The 24,799-nt window shown below is 41.8% G+C and overlaps 1 protein-coding gene across 1 annotated transcript in view; it reads left to right on the plus strand.

Moving 5' to 3' along the window:
- Positions 1 to 24,799, plus strand: part of LOC126256523 (uncharacterized) — a 1,007,450-nt gene that overhangs the window by 857,975 nt on the left and 124,676 nt on the right. Inside the window, exon 3 of the mRNA XM_049955490.1 lies at positions 22,099 to 22,287. Within this exon, the coding sequence (XP_049811447.1) occupies positions 22,099 to 22,287 (189 nt within the window). The remainder of the gene's footprint in view (positions 1 to 22,098; positions 22,288 to 24,799) is intronic.

Here is a 24,799-nt window from a genome sequence, read left to right on the forward strand (position 1 = left end):
TGAGAATAGAGGTAGTAGTAAAATAGTGATAAATTAAAAGGTCATGCCTGATTATAAAGCTTTACTACATGAACAGCAAAAAAGTAGAAAGTTTTTTTCCTTTAATTATATTGGGAGCGTGTCGGGGTGAAAATTTTCGAAAAGGTTTGAAGTTAGATGTAAGATTTGCTGAAGAGTGTCTAAATGCTCTCATTGTCAAACACTGGAAGAAAATAGTCTGGGTACTTCGCGCGCCGTGAACTACAGTGCCTCATGACACACACACACAGTTTTAAACTTATTACTTCTTGTGTTAAATCTTTAACATCAAATTATAGCTCTTAATAAAAACATTACGACAGCATTTTAAATTTTTAAGTTCGTTCAATAACTGCTTGACAAGCTCAAGTATTGTGGCATGAGTGGGATAGTGCACAAATGGTTTAATTCGTACCTAACTGGAAGAGTGCAGAAAGTTGAAATATGTAGTTCTCAGAAAGTTGAAATATGTAGTTCTCATAACATGCAAAGATCAGCACATTCCTCAAACTGGGAACTATCAAGAATGAGGTTCCACAAGGGTCAATCTTGGGTCCTTTGTTGTTCTTAATATATATTAATGACTTGCCATTCTATATTCATGAAGAGGCAGAGTTCTCTTTGCTGTTGATACAAGTATAGTAATCATACCTGACAAACAAGAATTAACTGATGAAATTGTCAATACTGTCTTTCAGAAAATTACTAAGTGGTTCCTTGTAAATGGACTCTCACTGAATTTTGATAAGACACAGTACATACAGTTCCGTACAGTGAATGGTATGACGCCATTAATAAATATAGACCTTAATCAGAAGCATATAGCTAAGGTAGAATTTTCTCCATTGATGAGAGATTAAATTGGAAGAAGCACATTGATGATCTGCTGAAACGTTTGAGTTCAGCTACTTATGCAATAAGGGTCATTGCAAATTTTGGTGATAAACATCTTAGTAAATCAGCTTACTACGCCTATTTTCACTCATTGCTTTCATATGGCATCATATTTTGGGGTAATTCATCACTGAGGAATAAAGTATTTATTGCACAAAAGCGTGTAATCAGAATAATAGCTGGAGTCCACCCAAGATCATCCTGCAGACATTTATTTAAGGATCTAGGGATATTCACAGTAGCTTCTCAGTATGTATACTCTTATGAAATTTGTTATTAACAACCAAACCCAATTCAAAAGTAATAGCAGTGTGCATAACTACAATACTAGGAGAAAGGATGAGCTTCACTATTCAAGATTAAATCTAACTTCGGCACAGAAAGGGGTGAATTATACTGGCACTTAAGTCTTTGGTCACTTACCAAATAGTATCAAAAGTCTGACAGATAACCAACAAGTATTTAAGAAGACATTAAAAGAATTTCTGAATGACAACTCCTTCTACTCCATAGAGGAATTTTTAGATATAAATTAAGAAAAAAAAAACAAAAAATATTTAAAAAATAAAAATAAAAAAATAACACAAAAAAATAAAAAAGTTGTTATATTAACTTAAGTATGTTGTTAAATTAACTTAATTATGTCACGTATTGGAAAATTTGACTCGTTCCACATCATTACGAAATAGCGTATTCATGATCCATGGAACTAGTATTAATCTAATCTAGTGAAAATCAAATTCTTGTTGCCCCTGGAAGCCGTTAGACAGGCAGCCTGCAAGTAACACCGTGTCCAAGTTAGCCGTTTTATAATACAAATAGCATAAGAGGCAGCGTCTATGGAATTTGGATTAAGTGTACTAAATGCACAAGTTGAAAATTTTAAAAAAATGCAAGAAACAGTAGTTTACATGCAATATAGTCTCAGTATGAGACAAAAATCGTCGATCATATTTTAAGTACATATACTCGTATAGGTTTCATTTGAGATACATGCCCGTTAGTCTGGACCATTGCTTAAAATGTAAACCATTACCTGAATTCTGGCTCCCTACTTCGTCCGGTATGTAGAATAATAGGACTCAGGTAGTCTCGATGCCATGGGTACACATCAAACTTTTCACGCAAACTGACTCAAAGTAAGTAAAAAAATGGTTAATCAGTTCTCATATACTTTTCCTGTATGGATAACACAAGAACAAACAACATAAGGTCACCTGGCATGCGTTTCACATTGACTTAAAGGGCAAAGAATCTGGGTATTCTTGCCTGTCGCCTCTCTTCACCGAAAGAGACAAATTATGTGAACAGGTAAAATTAGGTTTGAATGATACCAGCCTCGCTCGCAGTTGGTGGCTCTCTAATCTCAATAAGACTACCTCGTACCAGCCATGGCGTTAATTGAAACCTATCTTACAGGTCGTCGTAATTTACCATATACAGATTAACGGGCAGTTCCCTTCTACCAAGACCTGGAATGAGCAGTTAGTTGTAAAAATTAATTCTACATTCCTCTTTCGGTACTTCAGAGAAATTCGAAGGCGAGTGTCGAAAAGAAATTGAATGCAGCGTCACTGCTACGCGCAGCTTTAAATCTAGTCCGGTGGCCTTTCAGGAATCGACCGTGTTCCCGTGCCCTAGGAAGCTTGGTACTCGGGTCGCGTCATTTCCCTCCGTCGCAGGAACAGTGAGCTTGTTTTTCCGCCGTAGAGTTGGTTGTCAGTTGGCAGCACGCTCGCTGACGTAACCGCGCTTCGCGGATGCGAGGTACAGCATCGCGGCGGCCCAGCTGGTGCTGTGCTAAGAATACTGGAGACGGCCGGACGCATCTGGCGGTTCGCGCCACGGACCGCGACCCTGCTGGACACTGCGGGGAACTCCGCGGAAATAAGGCCACAGCAGACGGGCAGGCGACTCCACAGCACTAACTCCCTGTTAGTACGTGTAACAGTCAAACTGATCAACTCCGTAACACTGCTCAATAGTTTATTCTCGTGTGATACACTTAGAGGCGTTGAAACGTCCCCTTAGAAAAATTAATGAATGATTGTGCTGATAAACCCCTTACGTTATTTGATTTTCAAACAGCTGAGCAGAACTGAACGTACTCAGACATTTCGCTCTTTACTTACTCTGATCAACACTAAATTGACACACAATATTTTTAGCACAACGCAATCTCACTTTCAATAATCTCTACAAAATAATGGCCCTGACTAACAATAACCTACACCTTTCATGAATCACCTCACAAAAACCTTCGTTACTCGAACTACTGCAATACAGTGAGCGCCAATACTGCCAGCTAAATAAAAGATTGTAATTACAGAAGGCACTAACTACTGATAGGCATAGCTAGCAAATGAAAGATTTTGATAGAGAACAAACAACGTATTTACCTTAATAGTGTTCAAAAGTCATATATATATATATATCAGTTTACACATCCAGTCTTACAAATTTACTGTCTCTGATGGACACACGTCCAGATCATCCGCTCTCAAAACTCTGCCATCTCTCTCCCCACATCCACCACTGCTGACGGCTCACCAACTGCGCAATGCTACGCGCTGTTAACAGCCAACTGCCCAACACTACAATAGCATATACTCCTACAATGCAAACCAGCCACAGACTGCACACAGCACAGCCAGTGATTTTCATACAGAGCGCTACGTGGCGTTACCAATATAAAAACCTAAACAGCCTACTTACAGCGTATGTTTACCAGGAATGTAACGTAGCTTCGCTTTCTACTCCGAAAGGTCCGAACTTCCGATTGAAACTGTACATCCGTCTCCGATAATTCTGAAACGGAAGTTTTAGCAAATGTGACGGTTCAAAGTTCAAACATCAAAACGTCAAATAGCATCAGTAACAACAGCTGCAGACCCAGGGTCTGTCGACTAATGTTGGTGTCTCCCGAGATGCCTCGACTCACCACGAAGAAATGCCGGAAAATAAATGATATCCATTGTAGGTGACGGACTACAGATACCGCGATGGAACTTTATAGCGACCCAGATGGGTCCATATGATTTACATCAGACGAATTTGGTCGCCGAGACATCGACGTGAGTTCACTGTAATGCTGCTCAAGACGCTGTTGGACGGTTCTGGCTCCGAAACAAGGACAATTATATTGCTAAATGATATCGCCATCAGGGAAGGCATCAATCAATCAAGGGATGCAGGTGGTTCGCAGCTGTCAGTGTATCTTAGATCACTATGCCAGGTCCCATGCAAGTGCAGGAGAATATCTCCCGTAGCATAATGAAGCTCCCACCAGCCTGCGTCCGAGGCGCGCTGCACTTTTCACCTCGATGACTGGGTTTGTGGAGATAACCATAGAGCAAAAATGTGATTCACCCAGAGAGCCGACCAAACGATGATCGACGGTCGAATGTCAATGGTTCCATGCCCATTGCAGTCGTAACTGACGATGTTGTCGAGTCAACTTGTGAACACGTAGGAGTGGCCTGCTGCGGAGCTCCGTATTCAACAACGTACCATGAACAGTGTGCTCCGAAACACTTGTGCGTGCACCAGCATTGTGCTCTTTCGACAAATATGCCACAGATCACCATCTATCCTACTTTACAGATCAGACAACACTCCGAACCCCACGTTCTGTGACAGTCTTGAACGTCCAACCATTTAGCACCTAGTGGTAGTTTGAGTTTCGTACCTCTTTCCGTAGATACTCACGACAAAGCACGTGAACATTCGACCAGCTTCGCAGTTTTCGAGATACTTGTTCAGAGGCTCTGTATAATAATAATACCAATATTGACCTACTCATTTGGAGTAGTGAAATGGAGTAACACAGACCTAGAAGCACTCAATACACTTACACGATCACAATGCCACAAATATAGACTACATCACGTACATTCAGCAACAGAAAGATTCACATTAAGCAGAAAGGAAGGAGGAAGGCGATTTATCGACATAAAAAACCTACATTATGGACAGGTAGACAATTTAAGAAAATTCTTTATAGAACGAGCAGAAACTAGCAAAATACACAAAGCAATCACTCATATAAATACATCGGCTACACCACTACAATTTCATAACCACCTCTACAACCCTTTAGACCACATAACATCAACAGATACGAAGAAAGTAAATTGGAAAAAGAAAACACTTCATGGCAAGCACCCGTATCATCTAACACAGCCACACATCGATCAAGACGCATCCAACACATGGCTAAGAAAAGGCAATATATACAGTGAGACAGAAGGATTCATGATTGCAATACAGGATCAAACAATAAACACCAGGTATTACAGCAAGCATATTATTAAAGATCCCAATACCACAACAGATAAATGCAGACTTTGTAAACAACAAATAGAAACAGTAGATCACATCACAAGCGGATGTACAATACTAGCAAATACAGAATACCCCAGAAGACATGACAATGTCGCAAAAATAATACATCAACAGCTTGCCTTACAACATAAACTTTTAAAACAACAAGTTCCTACATACAAGTATGCACCACAAAATGTACTGGAGAATGATGAATACAAATTATACTGGAACAGAACCATTATAACAGATAAAACGCCACATAACAAACCTGACATCATACTCACCAATAAAACGAAGAAATTAACACAACTAATCGAAATATCCATACCCAATACAACAAATATACAAAAGAAAACAGGAGAAAAAATTGAAAAATACATCCAACTGGCTGAGGAAGTCAAGGAGATGTGGCATCAGGATAAAATTGACATTATACCAATTATACTATCAACTACAGGAGTCATACCACACAACATCCACCAGTACATCAATGCAATACAGCTACATCCAAACTTACATATACAACTACAGAAATCCGTAATTATTGATACATGTTCAATTACCCGAAAGTTCCTAAATGCAATATAACATACACCGTACAGTTAAAAGGAAGTCACGCTTGATCAAGGTCCGCGTCACTTTCCATTTTTAACCAGACTTAACGTCTGAGAAATTAAAGAAAAAATAATAATAATAATAATAATAATAATAATAATAATAATAATAATAATAGGCGCTTCAGTCTGGAACCGCGCGAACGCTGCGGTCGCAGGTTCGAATCCTGCCTCGGGCATGGATGTGTGTGATGTCCTTAGGTTGGTTAGGTTTCAGTAGTTCTAAGTTCTAGGGGACTGATGATCTCAGATGTGAAGTTCCATAGTACTCGGAGCTATTTGAGCCTCTGTCAAAGTCGCCTGTCTGACTGGATTTCCCTATTTGCAGCCAATATCTTCGCTAGGGTGATGGCCCTTCCGTGTCTGCTCTGGTTACTGCATCACGTGCCCGTAACGCCACCAGGAGGTATCAAACGTCGCGCTGGACAACTTGTGTGTGTGTGCGGGGGAGAAAACTGGATGAAATGCATTTTATCGAAATAAATTTTTCATGAATACTATGGGCCAGGAAATTTCCATTTAATAATAAGCCTGCAGTGGCTCGAAAACTAGTTAGTGATACTACAAGTCGTACCATATTAAAAAATGGGCTGCCTCTGACTCATGGCATGAGGAAGAGAGTCTACGTGAACTACCGTATTAGGTCCATACATTGAACGAGTTAGTCATACTGAAGATTCTGACGCCACTGTTCAAAAACGAGGACGGGCAGAATCAACGACATTTCGTACTGGCCACTAAACCTGAAACTGTAACGAAAATCGGTAATAACGTTTTCCAGTTGTTTATTGAATACTTCAATGAGCTACGATGAAGATGTTTGCTCAACAACTAAGGAATTTTTCATCATTTCATTTTAAGGTAAAGCCAAGGGCAGAAGATTGAAACGTATTCACATGTCTTGTCAGACTGGAAAATAAGCACAAGCTTCCAAATATTGTATCTCATAGTGTGACAGTGTGGCAAGTGGGTGACATTTTAGTGGGTGTGGTTAGTAAACGACCCCTTAAACAGATTCAAAATATACAGTGTCACATATAATATAAAAGTTTTACAATTACTTTTTTCGATTTAACACAATACCCTGTATCTATAATCGTTAATTCTTTTTACCATTTTAACGACAAAAACAAATATTGTCGTATAAATCAGAAAACCTCCATTTTAAAGTGCAGTTATAGCTTGGTGACGATTTCGTAGGCGATTTGTTTCGCCAGTGAGTGGGCGTGTCTTGAAATTTAAGGATCAGTTAAACTGTTAATTTGCTGTATAAAATCTTGTATGACGTCCATCTATGCTCAGTAAGATTTTCTATAAATTTTAGCCAGATACTTTTTAGTCATTTACTTTCTAAATATTCTCACTGGCTTGCTGTTTATCATTCCAGTCAACTTATCTGCTGTGAGCTAAACCCGTTGCAGGATTTGAGATGATGGAATTCTCATTGCTGTCATACAGTACTTGCTGGATTATACGTCTTCCACGTTCGAACCACTAAAGTAGATACAACATTACGTTATACTGACGCAAGAGCTACAGGTGCTGGGAGTAACGACAGCCTTAATTGTTTAGCTGTGACACGGCAGTGTTGTTCGTGGTTCGGTTATAAATAACTCATGGAGCAATGTTTTTGTAGTATCTTACTGATATTTAAAAATAGTATACTGTTAGTTAAGTGATGAGAGCGGCGAGAGGACACGTTTACCGAAGGTATGACCACTACTGGATCGTGTTTTACTGGCTTTAGCTCATGCAGCTGGGAGTGCATGTAGGAAGACAAGATTTTTTAATGCGGATGATACCGAAGAGAGACACCGGTAAAAATTCAGTAACGCTAGTATGAATTGCTTTTGTTCCGCAGATAGTAGCAACTCACTTCCCAGGTTTCCTTTTCCCACTTCATTAGTAGATGTAGAAAGTTGCCTATAACCTAGCAAGCCATAACAAGTGTGTTCATTGATTGTATGAATTTCTCTTGAATACTATGGTCCAGGAGATTTCCATTTAATGACAAGCCTGCAGTGGTTGGAAAACAAGTTTATATATACAATTTCCCCTCGCTACTGCCTTGTCACGGTACGCGCGGCTACCCCCGTCCGTACACCCCCCCCCCCCCCCCATGACCTTAGCAGTTTGCTCCCATAAGACCACAGATTTCCAAAATTTCCCTATCTGCTCAGTCTCTTACCTCCCCCTCCCTCCTTCCTTTCTTCACCCCCCCCCACCTCGACTGCTTTCCGCCTCCCGTGCAATCCCCCTCTCCCACACGCGAGGGTAGTTTCCGTAACTCCAACAAAGATTTCGGCGCTGAACTTTCACCGCACTTCTGATGCAACAAAGTTCGTCCGCATCGCGAACGCACTTCACCAGACCCTTGCGCTCTTGAGAAACGCCGAAACTTTTTGAAAGGACGAGCTCCTGATTTCCAGTTACGATGTGAAGGGGGGTTGACAGAAACCTCAGGCCTCCTCACTGTATGTCACGGAGTTTTAATTATCTTACAATGCCAGTGGTGCTGTTCAGAGGCAATTCGTGTGTGTGTGTGTGTGTGTGTGTGTGTGTGTGTGTGTGTGTGTAATAGACTGATGGCCTTCTTAGTATGAAGTATTAGTAAGCTGCTATTAAGATATCTAAGTATACCCTTAACATATCTAAGGACCGCTTACTATGTAGATAACTTTGTTTTGATCAAATGCCAATTACAGAACAACTGATTCATCAGTACTGAAGAAAATATGGTATCTTAAAATACTGTAAAAACTAATGGGAGGTTTTTTCAAAATGCATGATCCAGGTTGGAGGCAGTGCAAGTGACGAACACAAACCGCTTCATTCACGGTCACGTAGTTTTTATTAACAGAAGAGCTTTATTTGTAAAATGAGGTAATGATTCTAGATTAAAACTATTGTCGTCGTCACAAGCCGGAGCCCAGTAACCACTTCGTGGATGCCTCCACCAGTTTCTGTCTAAGTATGACAAACAGTCTGCAGTTATTACAATGTTTAAACTGAAAGTAAGATTTTACGTAGACCGTACACGGATACTCTCTTGTCCAGTAGCGTATTTAAAAATCTCATATCGACCTGCTTCTACGCAAATAACGTCTAACGGAAAAACTGTTTTACAGATAAAGTAATAGGGACGAGCAGCTTACGATAGTTTTGCAACACTTGACGAAGCCTGTTGGATTCTCGTCACGCCGTCGAAATATTAGTATTGAGCCATCAGACACTTGTATCTGGTTGAGCAAACGAGAGAACAGCCCCGCCAAAAAGCCATACTTCTATAACACACCGCTGTCCACATCTCAGTCCTGGAGGTTAATGCCCTCGTGCGTGCGTATCTTTTGACGTAAAACTTTATGGTCAGCTGAGAGACCAGATGCTACTGATAACCAATTCTAAGTACTAAATAGCGCGACGATTATCTCTGATTTCTTTCCACGACCGCTCAACCTTCCGGCTAAACCGATAAGACACCAGCCAAGACCGGAGGGGGAAAAAAAGCTGTAGCAAATGTGGCGATCGCGGCATTGGTTTCAACGCAGCGCTGGAGAAAGTGCTCGCGTCTTGCGCGCAAGAACCCCTGTATGTTGTTAAGACAGGTTGCGCGCAGAAAGACGTTCAGGGGAGCATCTAGTGGCAGCTGCCGCCGCCGCTACCCACGCAGCAGAAAGCACGCGCGTCGCCTCAGCTCCCTTTCCCCCTCTGCCTCTGCATCCGCGTCCCTTCACTACCTCCTTGCTGGCACTACTTACTAATTAAGTTGTCCGAGCAGGGGGGAGCAGAAAGCTGCTGTCTTTGACCGCAGCTGCTGTGCGTGCGTTGCGCCGAACCCAGACTCCCGAAAGTGCTGCCGTCTATTAAGGCCGTGTTCCCCGCAAGCGGTCGCCCACTCTACAAGGAACAGCACGTGTTCGCCAAGACTTCCGGATGCCGTTGCGGGGAAATCTCCTATACGAATACACCCATTGATGTTACTTTTCAGGTACAATGGCTTTCCTTTTCGAATAACCGGTATTTTTCGGTATTTGTATGGTCTCAGTTATAACAGGTGTTTATTTTTTACTAATAACAGAGAAAAATCAGTTATCCATGGCAGTAGTGCTTAAATTTATTTATTTAATAACATTTTTTTTAAAAGCGAGTAACTTTTACGGTAAAATTTACATTGTTTTGATATATTGTGTTATAGAAAATCGGAAAAGCGATCAGTGATATTTTAATAACAATGCCGACAAACACGAGCAACCGACACATGGCGTAAGAATTGGTACAACGTTGGTGAGACAATAATGTCCCTTTCGCGCCGTGTGTCGTGGCTTAAGATGAGAGAGTACGAGCAGTTTGCAGTACTTGTCCCCACCTCGGCTGTATGGTAGCTTCTCGCTGTCGTTGCCGGACGTCCGTAGTATTGCCGAAAAAAAATGGTTCAAATGGCTCTGAGCACTATGGGACTCAAATGCTGTGGTCATAAGTCCCCTAGAACTTAGAACTACTTAAACCTAACTAACCTAAGGACAGCACACAACACCCAGCCATCACGAGGCAGAGAAAATCCCTGACCCCGCCGGGAATCGAACCCGGGAACCCGGGCGTGGGAAGCGAGAACGCTACCGCACGACCACGAGATGCGGGCTATTGCCGAAAGGCACCAACTTCAGTCTGGAAATATTGTTACGAAGTGACGTAGCAGTGAAGTAAATGCGTCATTTGCTTTAAAAGATTAAATTTTTGTCTCCCATTTCTATTAAATAATGAAAGAGGAAAGAAATTAAGTTAATAAATTAAAAATATAACAACAACCATTCATAGAACACAAAAATAGAAAGTAGCTGATCTGCTCCCTGTGTCCACATAACGCATTTACTGCTTGTAGCTCTTGAAAACTGACAAAATTAACACGAAGAACAGGGTTCGTCAACCTCAGTTCTCACGCTTTAGCACTGAGTATTCGTAACGCCCAAATAGTAGCATCGACCCTAATTACAACATGAGCTTGAACCACAGTTTAAAAAAGTTGGAATGTAGGAAAACACTAGTAGTCTTCTTTTTTCTTTTTAGTGCTCAGCCACTTACCACTTTTCGAGAAAAGCAGCGAACAGTGGACGGACTAAGTTTTGTTCCGTTTGCCTCTTTAACCTGTTTAATAGTTTGATTCTATGTACCTTGAAACGGAGTCAAAATTTTTCAATCTTCGTTCGGTTTCTACGTTTATTACAGGAAATAATAGGAGTAAAAACAGAAAATCTGTTATTTTGAGCGGTTTTAACAGCGAGGCTAAACTGGCGTGTAAAAAGAAAAGACGATATATCCGAAAACCAGTTGTTTCAACGACAACCGATATACCTAAGGAGATATCCACCCTAGCACCAAATTTGAATATAAAGTGAGATTTGCTAACCCGCCTTCTGCATCAACAGAGGAAAAAAGTGACCATTGATAGTAGTGTTTTTGCGGAATCGCTGCCAGGAAACGCAGTCTTGTTGTAATTGTATCGAGAGATGTTAAGCATTATCATACACTATTTCATAATAAGTAGAACGTTCTCTCCCTCTCTCTCACGTATAGTGAAATGAAGTGCAAACTGATTAGCAAATATATCACTGTGAGGAAATCGAATTTGATGATCAGAAAATACTTGGCCGGTTTGCGTCGACAGTAATAGTGAGTACACCACTTCGTTTATCAGAAGAATAACGAAATTTTAAAGAGGCAGCATTAGGAGTAGCAGAAATGTCGAACTGAAAAAGAGAAATAATGCTGTTTGCATCAGCTGGTATAAAAGTCGTAGTAAGACGGAGCCGCGCAAACGAACTTCTTACATCACACGTCTTCGGTTGGCAGAGAAGTGAAACCTATTGCCCTAGGACGTACAACCTGCTTGCGGCCCGGCCGTGTAGCGGCAGCCGTCGGGTAGGTGCTGCCAGTCTTGCTGCAGGTTCAACAAAAAAAATGGTTCAAATGGCTCTGAGCACTATGGGACTTAACATCTATGGTCATCAGTTTCCTAGAACTTAGAACTACTTAAACCTAACTAACCTAAGGACATCACACAACACCCAGCCATCACGAGGTAGAGAAAATCCCTGACCCCGCCGGGAATCGAACCCGGGAACCCGGGCGTGGGAAGCGAGAACGCTACCGCACGACCACGAGCTGCGGACGTGGTGCGAGGTAATGGCTGAAATACGGTATTCACGGTACACTCTTGACACTGTGGATTTAGGAATATTAAATTCCCTAACAAGTTTAGAAATGAAATTTCTCTATACGTCTAGCTCTAACAATCATTTTGCATTCAAACTTGTTAATTCCCGGCTTACGATCAAATTTATGTCTGACACCATTTCGCATGAATCACTTGAATATAAATGACAGCTTCGTACAGTCTGGAGCCGCGCGACCGCTACGGTCGCAGGTTTGAAACCTGCCTCGGGCATGGATGTTTGTGATGTCCTTAGGTTAGTTAGGTTTAAGTAGTTCTAAGTTGTAGGGGACTGATGACCTCAGCAGTTAAGTCCCATAGTGCTCAGAGCCATTTGAACCATTTTTTGACAGCTTCGCGAATGCACTGCCATTTTATACCTTGTGTACACCATACCACCACCATGTGTATTAGTGAACGTTAAGGATCCTATAGCATTTGCTTGAGGAACGCACGAAATTGCTTTTACGTATTTTCATTTCTCTCCATTGAGAAAAATAGCTCGTATTCTGTTCGCTATAAACTCTTCAATCCAGACATAACAGCTGTTATGTTACCCCATGCGCTAGTAATTTGTTCGTTAGGTAGCAGTACGTAAACGTATCTAGCGCCTTCTGGAAGACAAGGGACATGAGGGAGCGTGTATCTACTGCTTTCTGCTCTCGTAGTCGAACAGAGCGTTGTCTTTCGGAAGCCACGTTTTCGCTCGGCGGAAACGCCACGGTGTAGGGTGGTTGGTGCCTCGCCGTGGCCCTCGCCTGTGGTCTTGGCGGGCGGCTGCCCGCTGCGGTTCCCCACCAAGTGGGGCGCTGCTCGGTTAGCGACGGGGCGCCACTGGCGAGCAGAACCCGCCCGCCGCGGCCACTGACCTCGTCACTGGGCGCTCGGCTCCCACTCCAGTCTGCGTTCTGCGCCAGTTCCGCAGATACACCCGTGGCAGCGAAAACTCTCTCAAACGTCCAGCCAGATTAAAACTGAACGTCTCGCCAGTTCAGCAAGTTATGCAGGAAAGTTTCTGAGATGTGAAGCTGTGGGGGTGGGTCGTTAGTCTTGCGTGGTTAGCTCAGCCAGTCACAACATATCCCGCGAAAGGCAAGGTTCCGAGATCTGGTCACGGTCCGGTAGCGCGTAACACACTGCACATCAGATTCACTGTGTAAAGAATGCCTCCAATTGAATTTAATCTTCATGACAGTGTCTACCAGCGCTTCAGGTTTTCCTCATTTCTTCGTTCGATGAATTATTCCTTGGTCACTACATAATTAGCCTTGAAGCAACGATTATATAGTATTAATAAACTTACCAAAGAGGATCCTGCGACTGTGCGGCTGGACCCGGCGGAGGTTCGAGTCCTCCCGTGTGTGTGTGTGTGTGTGTGTGTGTGTGTGTGTGTGTGTGTGTGTGTCCTTAGGATAATTTAGCTTTAGTAGTGTGTAAGATTAGGGACTGATGACCTTAGCAGTTAAGTCCAATAAGATTGCACACACATTTTAAATTTTTTTGAGAATGCTGCCAGAATAATTATTTCGTAAACGAAGTTATCGTTGAAGATGTTGTTGTTGTTGTTGTTGTTGTAGTCTTCACTCCAGAGACTGGTTTGATGTAGCTCTCCATGCTACTCTATCCTGTGCAAGCTTCTTCATCTCCCAGTACCTACTGCAGCCTACATCCTTCTGAATCTGCTTAGTGTGTTCATCTCTTGGTCTCCCTCTACGATTTTTACCCTCCACGCTGCCCTCCAATACTAAATTGGTGATCCCTTGATGCCTCAGAATATGTCCTACCAAGCGATCCCTTCTCCTAGTCAAGGTGTGCCACAAATTTCTCTTCTCCCCAATCCTATTCAATACCTCCTCATTAGTTACGTGATCTACCCACCTTATCTTCAGCATTCTTCTGTAGCACCACATTTCGAAAGCTTCTATTCTCTTCTTGTCCAAACTATTTACCGTCCATGTTTCACTTCCATACATGGCTACACTCCATACAAATACTTTCAGAAACGACATCCTGACGCTTAAATCTATACTCGATGTTAACAAATTTCTCTTCTTCAGAAACGCTTTCCTTCCCATTGCCAGTCTACATTTTATATCCTCTCTAATTCGACCATCATAAGTTATTTTGCTCCCCAAATAGCAAAACTCATTTAGTACTTTCAGCGTCTCAATTCCTAATCTAATTCCCGCAGCATCACTCGATTTAATTCGAGTACATTCCATTATCCTCGCTTTGCTTTTGTTTGCGTTCATCTTATATCCTCCTTTCAAGACACTGTCCATTCCGTTCAGCTGCTCTTCCAGGTCCTTTGCTGTCGTTAAAGATACACATTAATAATATTGCCTCCAGTTCTTCCTGTTTTCCTTCCTACACTTCCATCTTTTAAGTGGTTGACAGATACTTTGGCGACACGATTTCGTATAATGATGCCTGAATTTATTTAACATCGCCTCTAATTCCGAGAGCTTAAATTCAACAGCAATGTAGTTGTTACAGTTTTTCAGGGTGAATCACAGCAGTATGGAGCCTAAATAAAAATCTCCACCAAAAATTAAGGTACCAGTATAAAAATCACAACCCCGGCCTTCGATTTTAGCTTAAGACTGTATTAAAAAAACGATTCACCGCCGCTGACACCGCTAACAACAAATTTAACATACAGAATAAATGTTTGTCATAGCTCCAAGCAGCGATTTAAAAATTACACGCTGTGCAAAGCTACTGAAAATAACTAACCGCTTCTACATCACTTAACTTGAAAACTGTCGAGCACTGATTAAACACACAATCTTTTCTTTAGCAACTTTATAGGCAGTGCACCTCGTTTAAATAAATTACTAATAGTCCTTAGAAAAGTATCAGTGGAAAGTGCAATTGCCCTGTCGCAATAACAACTCGGCCAGTCCAGACTGAATCCAATACAAAGGCTGACAATTACAATGCCGTATTTGCGTCAGCTTTTAAAAAAAGGGCTGATTGTGGTATGCCGTGCCTTCGCGGTTACTGTATTTCCCGGAACGCGAAGCTGGACCGGGGTCTGACATTCTTTGCTCTGTTTATGCAACAATGTTCTTTTTTCTCAAAATTATTAATAAAAGTTTTTTTGTCCCATTTGTCGCGCTTCTCTTATCACTCAGCAACAGTTTAAAATTAATTTTCCTCTCCTTACATTTGAGTTTAATATTTTAGCGCGGAGCCGGCCGGGTGGCCGAGCAGTTCTAGGCGCTACAGTCTGGAACCGCGCGACCGCTACGGTTGCAGGTTAGATTCCTGCCTCGGGCATGGATGTGTGTGATATCCTCAGGTTAGTTAGGTTTAAGTAGTTCTAAGTTCTAGGAAACTGATCACCTCAGACGTTAAGTCCCATAGTGCTCAGAGCCATTTTTAACGCGGAATAAAAGCTGAACATAACTGGACTTCTACAATTGTTCTCAGTAAAGTCCACTATCTGGTAAGTAAATAGATCAATATGCCCTAAGTTAGAGATCAGAAATGAGCTCCATATACTCGATTTAAACACGCCAGCCGGTCACCATGACGTCATCTCCCAACGGGCCGGTTCCGTATGCTCGGAGGTTCGACCCGCGAGCCACTTCGGCTGGCCACTTAACGGAAGACTCGTGCTAATGACGTCTGTTGTCGGGTACAAGTGAACTGCACCCCCGTAGAAATGAGTGTGTCCATGTGTTCGCAAGTATAAAAGGGGACTCGCGACATTGCCTCTAGGTCCGCAACCGTTGTGCACGAGGGTTATTGTATACCAATACAGCGACTGATCGTTTAGCATTATATATATATATATATACTGCTGTGCACGATTTAAGGACGAAACTAACTTTCCCATGATACGTCAGTGCCAAGAAACATAGTTCGATGAATCGTGGACTATATATAGAAAACTGCTACAGTACAGTACAGAGCAAAGGGTGACTGAAAGAAGTACGCAATGAAATGAACAGAAATGGCACTTTCTCGTGATGACTGGGTGTTGTGTGGTGTCTTTAGGTTAGTTAGGTTTAAGTAGTTCTAAGTTCTAGGGGACTGATGACCATAGATGTTAAGTCCCATAGTGCTCAGAGCCATTTGAACCATTTAGAAATGACACTTTGAATAAAAGACAATTACACTGTCACCAAAATGCTTCTGGATGCTTTACGGTTTCCGTTCTCTCGCCATATAGGGGTTGCCAGCACTGTCGAACGTGATCGTTTCGATGGTCAAAGTGTTATGGTGTGGGGAGGCATAATGTTGCTTGGGCGTACTGATCTTCAAATCGTTGAACACGGTACACTAGTCATTGTCACTGTGTTTCTTCTCCACGTGGGTATTTTGAGGGGTGCATTCGGCCCATATTTTGTTTTTATGGATGCAATGCCCGACCGCGTGGAACTGCACAGATGGAGCAGCTCTTGGAATGGCCCGCCCATTCCCACGACTTAAGCCTCATCGCGCACGAGTCGGAGTCGTTGGGGAGACGTACGGCAGCACCTGCACACGCGCCAACGACCATCTAGGACAGAGGTTCCCAAACTTTTGTTTGTCACGCCCCCCTTCTGCCTAAAAGAAAACTTTCGTGCCCCCCCCCCCAAAAAAAAAAATATAATTTTTATTAATTATCAAGAAACTATTGAAAAAATTTGTGATGGTGACGTCATGTAACATGGTGGGCTGTTAATGTATCGAGTCGCAGTTATTACGTCATCAGTCTATTCTAGTGATTATAAGCCACTCCTAAAGCAAAGTAAGTCCTTGGTAAACAAGGAAAAATAGTTGCGACCTTTGCAGATTAGTGGATGCGGGCCATTATTTTAAGTTGAGTGTAGCTTATTACTTTCACTCATTATCAAAAATAGTCGCTCAGTCACGGTGTTAACGAACATCACTGATCTGTACGCCTATAGCGCTCCCCATTGTCATTGCGCATAGGTTGGCATTTATGTCAACGACGACAGCTACCGAACGGCGACAAAGGCCCAGTTGCCAGAACCAGACAAAAAATAAAAAATAAGTTTTACGAAATAATTTTGCAGACTACACAGAACTTTAAAAAATATGAATAAAACAACTTCCTTACCTAGATTACATTCCCTTGATGCATACCATTTCTTCACCAGTATACGATTTTAGGACTACTCTTCGCTTGCCATATCTAGGATAAACGTTCGCTGTGTCTTCATCCAGAAGAAATACTATTATTAGTTGAACTAACATACCACACGTAACATCAGAATCCATAAGGATCACACGCAGTATTTATATTTAAATCAGATCCACTATGTTTATTTTATATTGTTTCTTCGAAGTAGTTTTCTATAATTTTACAGTATTACCTACATCTAAGGATAGTTAGGAGGAAAATAACAAGTTATCTTATAATGTGACGTATTTATTATAAAAATATTATTTCCACACACACATGGCAAGAAAAAAAATCAATGTGAAGGATGAGCTTGCATATTTTTTACAATATTTTGAATTCTTGGCTGAATAGTAGAAACTGCGCAACGTAAATCATTGGCAATACTGAGTTTGCTTCTAAGCTTATTTTTTATCGCCACTACCGCTGAAAATGCTCTTTCGCACAAATAAGTGCTTTAAAATGGTAAATACAGTTTCAGTGCTTTTTCTGCTGTGCTGGGATACACCGTGAGATATTTCACCCAAAATAAAGGCTTATCCATCTTCTCAAAGACATACTTCGCTGCAGAATCATTTTTAATTTCTAAGACTTCCTCTTGTAGTCTGGCAACACATCCACGTCAACGTGAAATGGATCCGTCGCTAACCTATAATAAAATTTATCATCACAACTGTTAGGGAAGTATCGTTCGAATTCATCAATGAGGTGCTGCAAATGGTTCGATATTTTACTCTTAGTATCAGTATCCTTAAAATCGTTTTGAAATCGGGCTTCTTCCAGGGTTCCAAACAATCTGGGAAAGCAGGAATAATTGCAGGCTAAAATTTTACGTTTCCATAGTTGCAACTTATCAGTAAACGCTTTGATGGCATCCCGATGAAAAATTATGTTTGACTCTCCACCTTGTAATTTCAAATTCAATCTGTTTAAGACTCGAAAATATCTGACAGATAAGCCAATGCAACGTGAACACCGGGCTTTCTAAATTCCACAGACAATTTAGTTTGTTATTTTCCAAAAACTGCATCACTTCGTCTCGAAGTTCAAATAATCTTCCTAGCATATTTCCTTTTGAGAGCCAGCGTACTTCTGTATGAAATAAAAGTGTTTTATACTCTGGTCCCAAGTCTTCACAAAGAGTCGTAAATAACCTGGAATTTAACGCACTCTTTTTAATATGATTCACGATTTTGATGCACAGTTTCAAGATATCATTGAGTTCCTTTGGAAGTGTCTTAGCTGCCAATGCTTGACGGTGTATTACACAGTGGATAGCAGTAACACTAGGGTTTTTTTTCTGACCATCTGCACGAATCCTGAGCGACATCCAAGCATTGATGGGGCGCCGTCTGTGTATACGCCTATCAGTTTGTGCCATGATATTTTTACAAAAGAATTCAGAGACGGCTGCCATTATATGAATTGCTTTTGAAGTTGACTTTAACTCTGTAGAAAACAGCAACTCTTCTTTAATTGCTGCATTTTCTATATAGCGAACGAAAGCTAGCAGTTGGCAACAATTCACAACATCGGTACTCTCGTCTAACTGTATTGCGAAAAACTGCGCTTGTTTGACGGTCGTCACTAATTGATTTTGTATGTCTTCGTCCATATCATCAATCCGACGTTTCACAGTATTGTCAGAAAGCGGTATTTGTGAAAGTTTTTGTTTACTTTCTGACCCAAGAACAATATCAGCAGCTTTCAACAAACAGGGTTTGACTAGTGTCTCTCCGATAATATGACTTTTCTTGGTCCTTGAAATAAGTAGCGATAACTCATACGAGGCTTCCAGTACCGTTTCTGATGTCTGAGCGAAGGATCCAGCAGTGTCCAACTTCATTCGTTTCAAATTATCAAATTTTGCAGCAAAAAATTCCTTCGGCTTCTCTTTCAATGCACCATGCTTTTCCTACAAATGGCGTTCCAGACGAGAAGGTCTCATAGAATCATTGCTCAATACCTCACAGCAAATAACACACTGCGGCTGGTCAACAGCATTTTTTTGTATAGAAGCAAAACCGTATTTGATATAATCATCATTATATTTACGTTTTTTCACGACATTCATGGTGAAGTAAAAAGAAAACAAGAAGTTAACAGTATAATTTCGCACTAACACTGATTTTACTGAGGCACAACTGTGAAAGATTCAACGCGATTTCAGCAAAATCCAATACATCAGATGTGTCAACAACTGCAAGAAACCAACTGAAATAAAGGAAAGCTACTGTCGTCTGTCGGCACCTCAGGTGACTGCCTGTGAGGAGTGGGGCGAAGAACGGGGAAGCCCAGCCGCAGCGCAGGTAGTCAGTGCACTGTCTGTCTGCGACCTAGTGGCCGAGCAGGGCTCTTGCTGGGAGAAATTTCATGGATACACCTCACACATCGCTGTAAACCGTGCACAGTGCCAAGCAGTTATCTCTGTACTCATACCACAAGAAGCCATTGTAGCAGCAAAGAACGTACACTAATTTCAAACGAAATTATGCTGTATTTCAAAAAGGCAGAAGAAAAATAACTTTTGTCAGATAAGTAATCTGAATGAAAGAGCTGTAGTACTGACCGTTCGAAAAAAAAAATAGCCTCACTAATGGACTTCATTCTCTACCTAGCTGGGTTATGTTTCATTGTTAGCAGCCACTACAATGTTTCCAGAACGGCGTGAAGTATTCTGCTCAGAACGAACACTTGTACTAGTTTCGGATTCACGTCGTGCACATTTTTCTGGTGACAAAGGGCATGACCCTGGCGTCCAAATTACGAACCCGCCAGTTCATTTGAAGCGTATAAAGTCTATTAAAGTCACTGTAATCGCATCACGTGGGGATCCGCGGGTTGACAGGGTAATAAAACGGCATTTTTGCAGTTACGCAGTATAAGTGATTATTACACTGATGAACATAGCCTACTACCGATAAAAGTTATAACATGATTACGTTCAGTTCATGTGTACAAATGTACAGAATAGTTAATTGACTTTTCTGTTTTCCAGTTGTCAGAAGTAAGTTGTTCACAAATCTGATATATTAGAATTAACGCATATCGCCTTCGTAATTTTGAGAGTTTCTGTGTGTGACATTCTAAAAGTGACATTCTAAACGTGATCTTCAAAAGCTGTATGTTCTAGGATAGGTTTTTGAGATAGGATTGCGGGAAGTGGGACGCCAAACGATTGCAGTTAGCACCATAATCTATCATTAATACCTGCACATTCATTTTTATTAAAATATCGATATTAAAAAGAAATATTAGGTTTATACCGCTAACTCCACCCGCGCCCCCCTTGCAACATCATCACGCCCCCCAAGGTGGCGCGCCCCCCCAGTTTGGGAACCCCTGATCTAGGAGGTGTCGAACGCGCTGCTGTAACTCCTCACTACCCATGTGGCCAGCGTGGGAACTCTTTGCGCAGAGTATGCAGTGCCGTCCGTGGTGATCACTCACCCCTATTAAAAGTCACGAATCGTCTCTTCTAATATCGATGGGATGGTCATGAATCGCGGTGACCTTCGCGTAATTACTGCCTTTGAATTAAAGTATCATTTCTGTCCATCTCGTTGCATATTTCTTTGTTACCTTCCGTACTACACTGTAGCAGTTCGTTGTATGTATGGTCCAAATTGCATCGAGCTGTTACTTTGCAGTTACACGTCATCTGAAAGTTACTTCCGTCCTTACATTTTTCACTCCAGTGTATATTTATACATGCGTGTATATGAATGTTGTGTACGAATGTGTTTCTGTATAAGTAAATTTCTGTAACTTTTCGAAGACTGCTATAAATTTATTTTAAAATTTATTCTGCTTTCAGGGAATGTCTAACAATTATGTTGCTATACTCACACTTTCGACACGTTTACAAAGTCTGTGACGACACTACAAGAAAAAGGAGAAAGAGATTAAGTGTATGCTTTAAATGACAAATTACTAACATAAATTTACAGCAGCCTTCGAAAAAGCCGCACAACTCGCAATTAGCCCATAAAAACAGGTTGGCATGATCAAGAGTATACACAAATAGCTTGGTTGTTCATCGCAGGAGCATGACAGTGACGTTGCACTGTGCTCAGTTTTCGTTTAACGTGGCGCATACATTTTCTATTGGTGGAGATGGAATAAATAAAAATACAACCACTTTCTCCACTAGACCAACACACTACTGGTTTTTTTTTTTTTTTTCTGTAGCGTGCGCTATAGCACACAGCTTTTTCGGGACATCGATCTTCCTCTGATGGAGCAGAATTTGGAATTGTATACATTGCACCACTTAATTTTCATCTTACGCCCTTCAAAGTCTCTCAAATTGTAGCTTCGTTACTAACCATCTGATCCCGGCAATGGTCATCTTCTCCTTGTCAGTGCGACGCTAGAGTAGCAAGATCTTGCACTCATCTTCCGAACTCAGTCAAGGCTAACCTCCTGCACGCCACCGTTCTCAGACTCGTTATATTCGCGAAACTACGGCGGGGAGGAAGGAAGCAGACATAGCGCTGATGGCCCCCTTGATTTGCAGCGAATGCAACCCTCAACGTTCCAGACGTACTCGCTCCGTTTCTGATCTCTACCATAAGAACATTTCTATCATACCTTGCACATGTTTAAGAGAAATTGTTTTTGATGTAGCACAAGAGCGTTTGGATCTTTACCGTCAGTGCCTTTTTGTCACACCTTGCACATATTTAAGAGATCGTTTCTGAAAAAGCACGACAGCGCCTGGAAGTTTTATTGATTGCATGAAATAAAATTTGCAGCAGGGGAAACGTGTCTGGTGACATGCTAGCGGAACTTTTTCTAAATGCAGCCCTGTAACGTTTAACGGTTTTTGCTTACTGCCTGTGTCGTTTCCTCTGTACATAACGAGCGGAGAGTGAGGCTGGTCTTTGTGCCGGTTGCAGATCGGAGCCGAGCAAGCGAGTGCGGGTGACGTTCTTCGAGTCGCTGCGGCCGCTGGTGGTGAGCTCCCCGTCGCCGGAGCCGAACGCAGACCTGGTGGAGCCGGCGCCGCTGCATGCGGCCACGCCCCTCGCCGTAACCATGGCCACCGCCGTCGCCGAGCACACGACCGTCTACACGCGCCAGGAGAGGTCAGTACATACCACTAGGCTTCCTGTGGGTCGCCTGCTTACGTTCTGGATGTTAGGGGCACATACTTGTTCTCGGATTCCCCCCAAAAGAAAATTTCTAGGAGTACTAAGAGTACTTCCTGCTACGACTTCTAGAAATAGCTTCATTCATCCTGTCTGAACCTTCGATGCTTCCTCACCATCAAGTACCTGCAAATACTAGCCTGAGAGCAGTACATGGTACTGTGAATTAGACGTCGTGTCCTCCATCAACTGGGTAGTATCGCTGCACTGACATTCCGTTTACATTTGCGTCAAATTTTCAGCTTCACTCCCCCCTCCCTGATCGATAAATGATGATACACTTCACGGTATGGCTTAATTATCAAGCTTACAAAGTCGGTCTTTATTCTGTGATCAGTAAGTCATTTTTTGTGACACTGTAGACCCTGCAATTCAGTACCTTGCAGTGAGGTCGATTCTAACCTTATCCCTTTGGGTACTAGTACTTTCTACCTCAAAACACCATTTTATTAATTTATTATTTGAAGTGCCAGTGCCTTTAGCATAAAAACACCGATGCTATTGCAAGACAGCCATCTACTTCTACACGGGGGTACTTCTACGAATGTAATGCATTCCGGCAGTCATTTACAGCGTTCAAAACAACACTTGGCACGGACATGGTGCTACGTGATTGTGACATGGTTTTTTTGACAGTGAAATTAAGTGTATTTGAAGTTATTTTTACGGAAATTTGAGTTTGTACTACTGCTTTTGTAAGCGGTTTCGGAATAAAACTTTTCGTGCAGTATGTACCTTAGAGATAAATTTATTAAATTTTAGGGTAATTTTTGCTTGTTATTTAGGCCTATACCTTTAGGCTAATGCCTAAAGGTTCATTGGAGTTTATAGATGTGGTATGGTGTCTAGAAAAACGTGAAGTACCTTTCAAATAAATCATAAAATGACGCGTAGTTGAAAAAGATGTCCCAACGGTCCCAAAGCGGAACCACCTCCTTAAAACAACTGTTTACTTTTTACAAGTTTCTTCTTGTACTCATTGCTTATTATGATAGTAAAGTTTGGTTTTTTAATACTGTTTCCTCATCTTGTTGGGACTCAAAGGGTAAAGTCCGCCGGATACTGAACAGCATTAACGTTTGACTCCATTCGTTCGTGTTTAGTCGGTGAGAAAATAGAAAAGTGATTGTGGGCTTCATCTGCGTTTCGTTTTACCCAAGAAAGCTATAGCCAGTGACTTGGAAATAAAAATCTTTCCCACGAATATTTTTAATAAGATTAAGCTCATGCAGCAGTTAGTACTGTTCCTAATTGTGACAAATCAATTAGAAGAAAGTGTTTTGATTTTACAGTTACACCTCTCTTAATCATACTTTTCAGATTAATACTTCTGTCAGCACTGTTGAACATCTTCCATTAGCTTCTCCGTTCTGCAAGAGTACACAGGACAGATATAAAGTGGTGTGTATCCACGTGATAAACTTTGCTGTCAGTCCAGAATTCCCACATGGAATTGACTCGGAAGACATCACGATGAGGTATTCGAAGAAAGGTTGCCATAAATAGCTTGTAGCTGTTTCCGGGGAGGAGAAAACCAGTAAGACAAGAAAAAGGAATAGCTTCAAAACGAATGACACTGTACGTAGGGTTTCTAGACTTCTATTCTGAGTGACACTACTCCCCTGCTGACAGTCTGAAGTCTCCTCTGGTAATTCGATCATGTGCGACAGCTATGTGCAACTTAGCCCAAACTGTAGTGGCGTCAGTGACGTCTTCAGCCTTGTCCACTGAATGTGCCCTCCTCCTGCGAATAACAAACAGTAGCACTGCCGTTATGAGTTGCTTTCCACGAAGAGTGGTGCATGCTGTGATTAAACTGATTTCACTATTAGTCGTAACACGACAGCGTTGTAGCATGTTTCTGCTCTTAGAATATTTCTGAATAGATGGGCCCGTATAATCGTGAAGTCTACCGGAAGAGTTTGAAGAATAAGCGTTCGTGGGGTTGTTACCCACAAGAGCCCTTTCTCAGGATCTCATATGAAAAAGAGAAACCATTAAAACACACACACACACACACACACACACACACACACACACACACACACACTTTTAAACATTGGAAAGGAGACTGATCCTACGACGTTTTTATTTATTTTTAGGAAATTCTTAGTCTATAAATGATAGCACCGCCGCCGTAGTACGGACCTCATTTGGTCAGAGAGTGCAGTCCGTGTGGGGCGTCACATCTTAACGCGTCGAAAAACTTAGAGTTCCGTAAGTTGTACTGACCTGTCGTCGTCGCTCCGAACAGTTTGTCGCAGCGCAACGATAGGAGAAGTGGCGGTTCTTGATCAGGTATTGTTTCCTGAAATGGACAGTAAGTGTACGTGACTCGGATATTTAGGCTTAGGTAGACCCTGCCAACACGGTGCTGTCGGCAATGGACGCACACCACGACTTAATGCCAACGCGGATCACTTTCTGAGGCGTTGTACATGGCAACCCG

This window comes from Schistocerca nitens, chromosome 1 (genome assembly GCF_023898315.1).
Source record: "Schistocerca nitens isolate TAMUIC-IGC-003100 chromosome 1, iqSchNite1.1, whole genome shotgun sequence".
NCBI lineage: Eukaryota > Metazoa > Arthropoda > Insecta > Orthoptera > Acrididae > Schistocerca > Schistocerca nitens.